This window comes from Taudactylus pleione, unplaced genomic scaffold, assembly GCF_031769625.1.
Source record: "Taudactylus pleione unplaced genomic scaffold, aTauple2 ptg001093l, whole genome shotgun sequence".
Classification (NCBI taxonomy): Eukaryota; Metazoa; Chordata; class Amphibia; order Anura; family Myobatrachidae; genus Taudactylus; species Taudactylus pleione.
The window spans coordinates 296,572-308,119 of record NW_028285494.1 but is presented as its reverse complement, the minus strand read 5'-3'; the positions used below and the strand labels follow the sequence as shown (position 1 = coordinate 308,119).

Here is an 11,548-nt window from a genome sequence, read left to right as displayed (position 1 = left end):
TTTTCCTTCAGATATGAACGATTGAATGATTTTTTAAATAGTTATCGTTCAGATCTGAAGAAAAATCTGACCGTGTGTGTGCACCATTAGTAACCAATAGTCAGTTATTAAGGGGCGAGTACTAAGAGGGATGGCAGTGGTGTCCTAATAATATACACAGACATAGGATAACCTCTTTGTGGCACAGTTTAAAATTAATTTGGATTACTCTTCCCAACTTCTTTGCCAGTATGCCAACAAATAGTGGTACTACATTGATTATATTTTGTCATTTGGCCAGGTGACTGGCCAATAAATTGGTGCAATAAATTGCATTTGTCTTCATGATAGGCAGATTGCAGATCTTTTGCAGATCTTTTTGTCAAGCCAACGTATATTCGAAGGTAACTATCTATGAGAGTAATGCTAGGAATATACTAACTGCCTGGTGCAGGAGGTGGTGATGACTGGCTGCGATGTAAGGTAACCCGGCGCCTGGAGTACAGAGTCTACCTTGGGGATGGCCATCGACGTCTACAAAACATCGATGGTTGCCTGCCGATGTCAACTACTTTTGCCATCAAAAGAGAACCATTTCACAGGACGCACCAACACCCTGCACCAGGCCCAGGGCTCCCTCTTCCAGTTACCCCCTCAGCCCTGGCAAACCTGATGCCCTTGGAACAGAAGGGGAGCACAGCATGTCAATGACTCAAGTTAACATTGCTGCCTCACCGATTACCTCGGGATGCATGAAGGGATTTTCACCATGTCTGCAAGAGGCAGACATTGTGTAAGTAAATCATAGTGCTTATGTTTTTTTGTCTGCATAAAGCACTGCAAACCATGTAAGTAATTTCAGCACCGGCCAAAAAACAAAAAATTTCCCCCCAATCTCCCCCCGCCCCATATTGTATTTTGCAAGAAGGTGGGAACCCTAGTTTTACCTGATTATGAGAAAGCTGGATATGAGTGTCAAACACCGTCCACAGCACATTCTCTGTACAAGGAGGAGTCGTGAGGGAACCCTGGTAGCGATAGTAGTTGTTCAGATTCTCAGACAGCATGGCCAGAGGATCGAGCCTTTTAATTTGAGTCTCCTGGCCTGAGAACAAATAAAAAAATTATTTAAAAAAAAAAAACACCCCTGTAAAACACCTAGAGAGACACTAGGAAAGAAAACCATATGAAACATTTTAAATTATGGGGAGATGTATCAAGCCTTGGAGAGAGAAAGTGGATACATATTTTGTCATTTGTAAAGTACAGTCTGTAACCTGGGTACACACTAGGACGAAGTCTGCCGATAGGTCATTCAGATTAGGCAGGAAACTACATATCGGCCGGATAGTCTAGTGTGTACAGACTATCTGCGCGATCCCGCGAGATATCATTTGTCGGCCATGCTGCACGGCCAACCGAACGATATTGCATGCGGCGCTGTTGCAGGTAATGTAAGACGGAACGAGGGATCATTCATTACATCGCTCAATGTGTACCCCATGGACATATTGTGTGGACCCAGCATTAGAAGCCGATTGGTTGGTACAAATCTTGGAGGGAGATAAATAGGGGAGAAATAAAGTACCAACCAATCAGCTCCTAACTCACGTCACAGACTAGGTTTGAAAATTTACAGTGAGGAGCAGATTTGCTGGTACTTTCTCTCTCTCCATGCTTTGATACATCACCCCCTTTATCTCTTTCCCCAAGGCTTGATACATGTCAAAAAAAGTTGGCACAGAGTTTGACAAATTTATTCCCTGTTCTGGAAGTCTTTCACATGCAATGAGCAACCCTGTTCTCCTGTGATGTTAGAGAATATGCAGATATAAAAATGCATGACTCTAACTGGCCTAATGTGCGAGTGCAGGACCATACAACAGTATAAGCCATAACTTAAAAGTAAAATAAAAATATCCTTAACAAATTTTAAAAGGTCATGCCACAAGCACCAAGCTATAAAATATTTACATCCCACCCCCATTATTTACTTGAGTGCTGCTAGAGTTGGAAAGGAACAAGCACATTAGTCAATTAGTCAGCCTGTTCTGTCTGTCTCTGTAATCCATAGCAGAATCTCTTCCACACTGTTGCATCAACATCTGAAGACAAAGGCCTAACAATAAAAAGTTTGTAGTGTAGAGCAGCTCACATAACCATTAGGTTTTTACCAGCAGAGAGGAATAGAAGTGTTACAGTAATACAATCTGACTTATAAAATGTGTAATTCATTAGGAACAATAAAAGCACCCCATGTACATAAAGAAATTAGGTGTGAGAAACCTTGTGCACTACAGATCAGCACCTGCCTAGCGAATCTTGGCTAGTGTGGAAATGACCGTGCTGTAATACGTGTTCTCAAAATGGCCGTCCTACAGATAAAAGGAAGAAAAATAAAGTGATTGGAGCTGTTGGAAAGGAGCCCCCATGTTCAACCAGCCATTCACACATATGCTTTTATAAGCTGTACTATAAAAATTATATATGTAATTTGTTGCTTTAGGCGTAAACTTCTTTACTACTATATTAGAAATGTTTTCCATTATATTAATAACCATTAGTAAGTAAATAGTGTCAGGTGCGTATCTATAATGGGTGCTGAGATTGGAGGGCACTCGGGCATCCTGCACCCATATTTTCGGTGCGGGGAGGGATGCTGTACGTGCAGCAAAGTAGTGTGCCGCTGAAAAGGAGGCGAACCCACGCAGGAAGGGGCGTGGCCTTGCAGCCCAACCCCCGTAGTCCTGGGGCGGTATTGCAGGAGGTGCGGAGTGCCCTGGGCGCAGTGTCAGCCGACTCCCTCACAGTGTCAGGAGCAGAGTGCTGCACTTAATCATACAGTGCAGCACCCCTGCCCCTGTCACTGAAGTCTGCACCTTTGTGCCAACCCCCCGCACCCACCTTGTGACGCCACTGCATATTTTTAATACTTAGCGCCGACGTGGGACTCTGGAGAGGTATCAGCACTGTATAAAAATAAAAAAGCCTGGAAAGTGGCCACCGTGGCCATTTTGCCAACATTATGCACATACGCAGTAGGAAAGCGCAGGAAAAATGACTGCCGCACCATTTTTCCAGTGAAATAAGAGGATGGACCGCGCTAGTATATTGGAGGACAGATGGATATATACCTAATCAACAACACATCCTAACAAAAATCAATATATGAATAGAACATAGATTCATCTATTCTATAGCATGTGAAGAAATGTCAATACATATATAGCATAACACATAATATGACTGTATTATACGGCTTAAATTGAGAGAGAGCGCAGTTTTACATGTTTTTATGTTATTTGTTGTATGCAGCAATACATGTTGTGCAATGAATATTACAAGTTAAAAAGTAAAACGAAAATAAAAAATTAGGTGAGTGCCAAAACAAACAAAAGGTTCCTGTATGGTATCCAGTTAAAAGATCCTTGTCCAAATGGCAATGATTACTTGGTAAGTATAGTCATTGGCCTCTATAATGGGAAAATCTGGGATATTGTCCAGCTATAGTTATAGTTACCAGCTTTGTAATGCAAAGTTACATCCTAGCTTTTAAGTATAAGGCCCATGAGATGTGAAGTTGGAGTGGTGCTGCTGTGAAGTTAGAAGGTGCCAGTCGGAGGTCCGCAAGGAGGTCCCAATGTGGCTGGACGACACCAGTGGGGCGCTAGACGCGATTCATTGTGGAAGACCCACATATTCCTCAATAGTATAATCCCCTTGGTCCATAATGGTGGCTTTAAATACCTCTGAATGTAACTAACTAATTGTACCACAGCTACTGCTAGTTTACCTCTGCATTTCAAGGCTGGTAACTATGACTCATACTTGCCAACTCTCCCTCATTGTCAGGGAGACTCCCTGAAATAGCAGCAATCTCCCTGTCTCCCTGAAGAGTCTACCAATCTCCCTCATTTCACCTTACCCCCCATTATGACACTGTTATATAAAAGAAAAAACAGAGATATGTACATTCAAATGGGATCATTAGTATAATTTCCCTGCATTGGTTAAAAGGCACAATGATCCCTATGGTTACATGTATTTTCTGAGAAGTGATCAGTGTGTTTTCATCAACAAGTAGATCTTACTAACTACTTTGGGGCTCATTTACATGTGTATGTAAATCAATTTTATGACACGCCCCTCAGATGTAGCCATCCACGCCCACTTTACAGCCACGCTCATAGGTGCTGAAATGCTTTTTCAAAAGTAGGCAAGTATGCTATAACTATAGCTGAACAATATTCTGGATTTTCCATTATAGAGGCCAATGACTATACTTAGCAACTAATCATTGCCATTTGGACTAGGATCTTTTAACAGGATACCATACAGGATCCTTTTGTTTGCTTTGGCACTCACCTAAATGATTTTTTATTTTCTTTTTTACTTTTTAACTTGTAATATTCATTGCACAATATGTTTTGATAGGTTATTTGTTTTATGCAGCAATAAATGTAACACTGCGCTCTCTCAATTTAATAAGGGTGATATTCAATTAGTTTCGCACCTGCGATAAAAGTTCCGCCTGCCGGACTTTGCCTACATCGCATTTTTGGCTGCGTAAACTTATCGTGCGCACCCCCGCTATTCGCCGTATTCAATTCCAAAAGACGCGAAAAACGGCGACACGCAAAGTCAGAACAGGTGGAAAGTGGTGTCAGAATCAGGGAAATCGGCCTGAACCTCCCCAAAAAGAATGCAAAAACATTGGGGATCAATGTAGTAGTGCCCAATTAGTCCTAATAAAGCAGTTTGGGGTACTTCAGTTGGTACAATTGCCTCCAATTAGCGTCTTTGCACAAGTGGTGAAGAATGGCATAAAAGCAGTATTTTTTGGAGAAAATAAGTATTCCTGCCAAATTTGGGGTTTCTGAAAATGGGTGCAAGCATCTGTTAATGTCTCTAAAGTAAAGTTAAAAAAAAAAAAAAAAAAAAGGTAAAAATTCCTCCATCATAAAAGCACCTGCAATCCCAAAAACACCTGGCCCCTTCTTAGAGCACCCCCAGAACCTTATTTCACTAGTTTTTAAGTTAGTCCCCCCACTTTGTACTTTTTCGCCCCCAAAATGAACACTTTCTTGGGGTGTTAATTTTTCTGGAATTTGACGCAGTTGTCCTTTGGGGGGCTGTTCCAAGGGTTCTTAGAGGTTTCCCCACCTTTGCACCCCAAAATAAAAATGTTGCTCTTCTTTTCTCCTGCTATTCAGAGGCGAATTGCATTAACTTTCCGCTTACGCGAAAAGTGGGCAAAATTGAATATGGAGATAAGTTTCCGCCTGGCGGTTATATTATAGAGGTATTGACATTTCTTCACATGCTATAGATGAATTTATGTTCCATTCTTTTTATATAGTAATTCTTGTTAGGATGGGTTACTGATTAGGTACTATATATCCATTTATCCTCCAATATACTAGCGCAGTCCATCCTGTTATTTTGTTTAATAAACTAATATATATACACACACACACACACACACACACACACACACACACACACACACACACACACTGTATATAGGAATAGACAAGTAAGGTTGACACAACAAAAGGTCGACATGGATGAAGCTAGACAGGTACAAAAGGTTGACACAACAATGGGTCTATTAGAACTCTCTTTTCAGCAGTACAAGCTGTTGCATTACTCACCTCATATAGAAATGCAAGAACAGCTAGCCCATCGGGCGCACTCTTGGCCAGATCAAAGGTCTCGTATAAGTCAGAGTTATAGTGCACAATGTGCAGCTGTAATGAGTCAATGACAAGTTAAGAAAGTAAAGGGACATCAGGGTCAACACAACGGAAGCTAAAAGGAACAGACATTGGACTCAGAGCTGCAGCACTCACCTCTGCCATGTACCGCAACCCATCAATAGTGTGCTCAGAGCCGCTGGTTTCCAGATCAAGACCGCCCCAGTGCAAGTGCATTTGTACTGCAGTGTAGGTGTGGGGAAGTCCAGCCTTAATTTTCATTGTAGATGGAAGTTCTATTTGCACTGGACATGAGGAAAATACATTATGTATGAGAAATTTAGGGAGTGGAAGACTAAAATGCAGTTGAAGTGAAAGATAACAATAGTCACAGCCTAGTAAATGGATGCAAATGAATGATGGGGGGGGGGGGGGGAATTGTAATAAATATCAGATATCCAAGTTAGAACACAGAATACATTATCAGGGGTGTTACCTGCAAACAGAGTACACTAAGGGGCGTCAGCAAGGAATCGGTACGTAATGCCGGCTGTCGGGATGCCTCCTGTCAAAATACAGACATCCTGATTGTTGGTAACCCTCTCCACCCTAACCCTCCCCATTGGTGCCTAACCCTCCCCCCTAGGGGTGCCTAACCCTAACCTCCCCTCCCAATAAAAACCTAACCCCACTATGCTGCCTAAACCTAACACATTACATCATGAGGAGCAGGAGCCAATAGTGTCACAGGTAAGACGCTGCCAATGCCAACCCCTTAGGGCGGGATGTACAAAGCATCGTATTCGCGATGTGGTACATCCCCCCTGTCTTCGGGTACATACCACGGTTCATTACCGCAGTATGTACCAAGAATATGGCAAAGAACAACTCTCCCGTTAAGAGCTGTCCTTTGCGATGGCCCTGGACAGAGTGACCTTCAGGTTGAACACCAAGAAGTCCCTCTAGCGTATCTGTGTACATGCGCAGAAGGCCGAGGGGGGGTTATGGGAGGGATCCAATCTGATCCCTCCCACCATGGAGCATCCCGGTAAGAAACCCATAGGCTTCTATTGGGTAATGGCACCTGAAGGTGGCGTTACTTATTGGGACGAATGCATTCCAGTGCTTAGTACATTTGGGGAATGCAGTAAAAACCCCGAAAACGGCATTTCATTTTCAGGAGTTTTACCGCATTTTCACCCTTAGTACATTCTGGCCTTAATGTCAGTGGCCAGCACTGACCATGGTAAAAATAAAGAAAATGAATGAGCCACATTAGGTCACTGAGCATTGCAGTATTTTATTGGGAAGTGGCCGCTCAAGGGGGAAGTACTAAAACTTGTAATAACTTAAAGGAAAATGTAGTTATTATTAATAATTTTTTATAGAGCACTTTTTTCCTAAAGGACTCAAAAGGGGCTTATTCATCATCACTTAATTTTTATAAAAGCAGGTGAAAATGCACATTTCTTCAGGTTCCATAGGAATTACCTTGGGGTATGTATTTGGATCGCATCCAATGCGCCAAACAGCAAAGCTTTGGAGTTCCCAGCATGCACTGGTCCTCCTCACTATATACGCCACCCCCAGCCATTCAGTTTGCTGCAGAAAGAGATGGAGAGTGGAGAAGGAAGAAAAATTGCACAAGAAACACTCAATCATCCGAAGAGGGAATCTGAACAAACAGGCTTAAAGAACAGATCCCAACAGAGGCCAGGTGCATCAGGGTGGGAACCCTGTGGACCTCAATTCTTTTTCATTAAAAAGGTATGTTATACCATAATTTCTGTATTTCTTCTTCGGGTTCCATAGGGTCCACAGAAATGACCTTGGGGACATCCTAAAGCAGTTCCCTTACAGGTGGGGACGCTACTGCGCAGAGAGGAGAATCCGACGCCCAAGGGAAGCATCCTAGGAGGCAAACGTATCAAAAGAATAGAATTTGATAAACGTATTCACAGAAGACCAAGTGGCTGCCTTACAGAGTTCAGCCGAGGCGCCATGTCTTACTGCCCACAACGGTCCCACTGACCGAGTGGAATGTGCTGTTACCCTGTTAGGGACAGGGAGAGCAGCCAGAGTATAGACTTGCAAAATTGTCATACGAAGCCAGCGAGCCAAAGTCTGTTTGTTCGCTGACCAGCCTCTTTTATGAAATCCATATAACACAAAAAGAGACTAAGATTTCCTGATGGAGCTGGTCTGGTCCACGTAAATACAAAGAGCTTGAACCACATCCAAGGAAGCTTTACCTGTAGACAGGTCTGAAGACTTAAGACCAGTACTACAATTTCTTCATTTATGTGAAAACGGGAAACCACCTTAGGGACGTATCTTGCCTTGGTACGGAGGACAGCTCTATCTTGATGAAAAATCAGATATGGCGAGCAACATGACAATGCTGCCAAGACAGAAACTTTGTGAGCTGAAGAAATGGCAAGGAGAAAAAGTGTCTTCACCATCAGCCATCTCAAGTCCACCCTATCTAAGAGTTCAAAGGGATGCGCCTGCAGTGACCTGAGAACCAAAGACAAATCCCATGGTGCCACCGGTGGGATAAATGGGATGTTGCAGCCGAAGAAACCCCTGAAATAATTTAACATCCAGCAGAGGGGCAATCTTGCGCTGAAACCAAACTGTCAAAGCCGAAACTTGGACTCTCAAGGTAGCCAGGCGAAGACCTAAGTCTAATCCTGCCTGCAAAAAAGCAAGTACTCTAGATACCTTGAACACTTTAGGGTCATATTTTCTGTGGGAGCACCAAAGAAAATATGAGTGCCAAATCCTGTGATAGATGCGAGCAGAAGCAGGCTTCCTTGCTCTCAGCATCATCTGAATTACAGAAGCAGAGAAACCCCTGGCCTTTAAGACAGATTGCTGTAAAAGCCAGCCGAGGTAAATCCTGGTAAAGACAGAGACCCTGCATTAGCAGATCCTGCCGTAGAGACAGTGGAAGTGGACTGTCTACTGACAAACGCGTCAGCTCGGACAACCAATGCCTCCTGGGCCAGGCAGGGGCCATTAGTATCATCCTGCTGCCCTTCTGCTTGAACTTTCTGATGACTCTTAGGGAGGATGGAGATTGGAGAACACAGGTACGCTAATCTGAAGTTCCATCTCACTGGCAGAGCCTCCACGAAGGCAGCTGAGGGACCTTGTGGTTGTGACGTGACAGCATGAGGTCTACATCTGGTAACCCCCACCTGTCCAACAGGAGTTGGAACACCACCGGCGTGTATGTCCTGGCGACTTAGGAAGTCCACTTCCCAGTTGAGAACACATAGGATGAAAATTGTCGAGACTGCTGGAAGATGGCCTTCTTTTCACAGCAGGATCTTTGCCACTTCCGTCATGGTCGCTGAACTTTGTGTGCCTCCTTGATGGTTTATGTAGGCCACTGCTGTCGCATTGTTGGACTAAATCTGGACAGGGCTGTCCTGAAGAAGGTCCTGCACCAGTATGAGTGCCTTGCGCACTTGCCGAAGTTCCAATATATTTATTGGTAGATGACTTTCTTGGTCTGTCCACCTTCCCTGAAAAGGTGTGACGACCCATCACTATTCCCCATCCTCGCAGTCTTGCGTCTGTGGTGAGGAGTACCCATTCCAGGATCTATAACGGACGACCCTTGTCTAAATGAGTCATCTCCAGCCACCAAGCAAGGGGGAGCCAAACCTCTGATGAGATAAGAATCATCTGATGCTTTATCCGATAATATGGACCATCCCACTAGGCCAGGATCCACAGCTGTAGGGGCCTGGAGTGGAACTGGGCATAAGCCACCATGTCGAATGTGGCCACCATGGAGCCCAGTATCTGCATAGCAAAGTGAACTGACACCATGTGCTTGCACAGCAGATTGTAGCACTACAGTCTCGTGTTCACTATCTTGTCATTCGGCAGAAAGATACTCTGTTCCAGAGAGTCCAGCAGCACCCCGAAGTGTATCATCCGCTGAGTTGGTGAAAGAAGACTTCCAGTTGATCACCCAACTGTGCTCCTGTAAGCAAACAATGGTCATCCATAGATGACATTGTAACATCTCCTGAGACTGGGCAAATATCAGAAGGTTGTCTAGATATGGCTGTAGCCTGATTCCTTGTCGCCTGAGATGAGCCATCATAACTGCCATTATCTTTGTAAATACTCGAGGGGCTGTGGTCAAACCGAAGAGTAGAGCCTGAAACTGATAATGTTGCCGATCCACCGCAAACCTGAGAAAGGCCTGGTGGGATCTTTCAATTGGGACATGCAGATATGCATTCTGAATATCCAGCGAGACCATAAAGTATCCTGGCTCCATCGCCAGCATAATTGACCTTAGTGTTTCCATACGGAACTTTGGCACCCTGACAAATCTGTTGAAAGATTTTAGATTCAGAATAGGGCGGTGCGACCCATTGGGTTTTATAAGAAAAAATAAATTTGAGTAATAACCCTTTCCCTGTTGTGTCACAGGAACTGGCAACTATGGCTTCCGAGTCCAGAAGGGCCCCCACAGATTCCCGGTAGGCCGACACTCTGACCGAGTCTGCAGGAAGGTTTATAAGAACAAACCTCTGGAGGGGGATGCCTTCGGAATGTAATGGCATAACCCTGAGAGTCCAGCTCTCATACCCAAGCATCCATAGTTGTCTGCTGCCAGGCCTGGGAGAACTGTAACAGTTGGCCTCCGACCCCGACATCCTCCAGGGGGGAGGCCCACCCCATCAGACAGTAGGGTTACCGCCTGGCTTGGAGGCCGGGCGCTTGGTTGACCAAGATCTCTTGGGCTGCATTCTACGAGACTGACCCTGTCTGGCCAAAGACTGTTTTTTTGTCCTATTGTGTGGCTGAAAGGACCGAGACAACTACTGCCTTTTAAAAGCAGACGTAGATGGTAATTCAGCAGACCTGGGTGTTGCCAACAAGGTCATTGGGTCCTCTAATCCTGGTCCAAACAGTACTTTGACTGTGAAAGGCAAATATTTTAGAGCCTTTTTAGATCCTGGATCTACCTGCCAGGTCTTTAGCCAAAGGGCTCTCCGGGCTGCCACTGAGTTAGCCGAGACCCTAGACACCAGGATGCCTGCGTCAATACCAGCTTCCCCCAAATACATAGCCGCTTCCTGCATCTGGCCCAGAAGAGACTGCTGCTCTTTTGTTGGATCAACTATAGTCTCCCCTAGAGACTTCGTCCAATTGTCCCATAGCCTTGGCCACCCAAACTACAGCCATGGCCGGCCTGGTAATGGCCCCAGATAGTCATCTGAAATCAAATGTTTTCACTATCAAGCCTTCTATCTGTAACCTCCTTTAAAAAGGATGCTGCAGGAATAGGCAACATAGCGCTCCTGATTAATCTTGTGACATGAGCGTCTATCGTTGGGGGAATTTCCCATTTATTACACGCTCCTGGTGTGAATGGAAACCGAGAGGTTACATTCCTTGTGGCATGAAATGCTAGCTAGGAGTAAGTACCCATGCCTCAGACATGAGATTTGTCAACTGCCCCAATTGCAGGAAATAATCCTTAGACACTGCTTGACGTCTAAAGACCACCTCCTTAGATGTCAGCGCAACCTCCTCAATATTGAGGACAGACCTTAACACTCTTACTAGAGAGAGAACATCCACAAGGGATTGAGTATTCTCCTTTACTGAGACTGACCCAGAACTCTGAGAATCATCGTCTGACGAGCAGGTTGAGCCAGACTACTGAGGCAACACCTGACGAGAATGTCTTTTATGCCCCTGCTTCTTTACTACCACTGGTCTTTCCACCTGCGGAGAGGCTGAAGATGGTAGTGTACTCTGGCTAGAGTAAGCAGCCGCATAAACCCAATAGGGATTCATGGGGGACAAGCACATAGGATGTACATGCTGTGGGTACC

At 44.6% G+C, this 11,548-nt stretch overlaps 1 protein-coding gene across 1 annotated transcript in view; it reads right to left on the bottom strand.

Annotated features, from left to right (window-relative positions):
- Nucleotides 1–926: 926 nt before the first annotated feature.
- Nucleotides 927–11,548, bottom strand: part of LOC148453759 (carbonic anhydrase 6-like) — a gene marked incomplete at its 3' end in the record, with an annotated part of 31,243 nt that continues 20,621 nt past the window's right edge. Inside the window, exons 3-6 of the mRNA XM_088461766.1 lie at nucleotides 5,832–5,980; nucleotides 5,634–5,729; nucleotides 2,297–2,354; nucleotides 927–1,084 (exon numbers count right to left, since the gene is read on the bottom strand). Of these exons, the coding sequence (XP_088317892.1) occupies nucleotides 927–1,084; nucleotides 2,297–2,354; nucleotides 5,634–5,729; nucleotides 5,832–5,980 (461 nt within the window). The remainder of the gene's footprint in view (nucleotides 1,085–2,296; nucleotides 2,355–5,633; nucleotides 5,730–5,831; nucleotides 5,981–11,548) is intronic.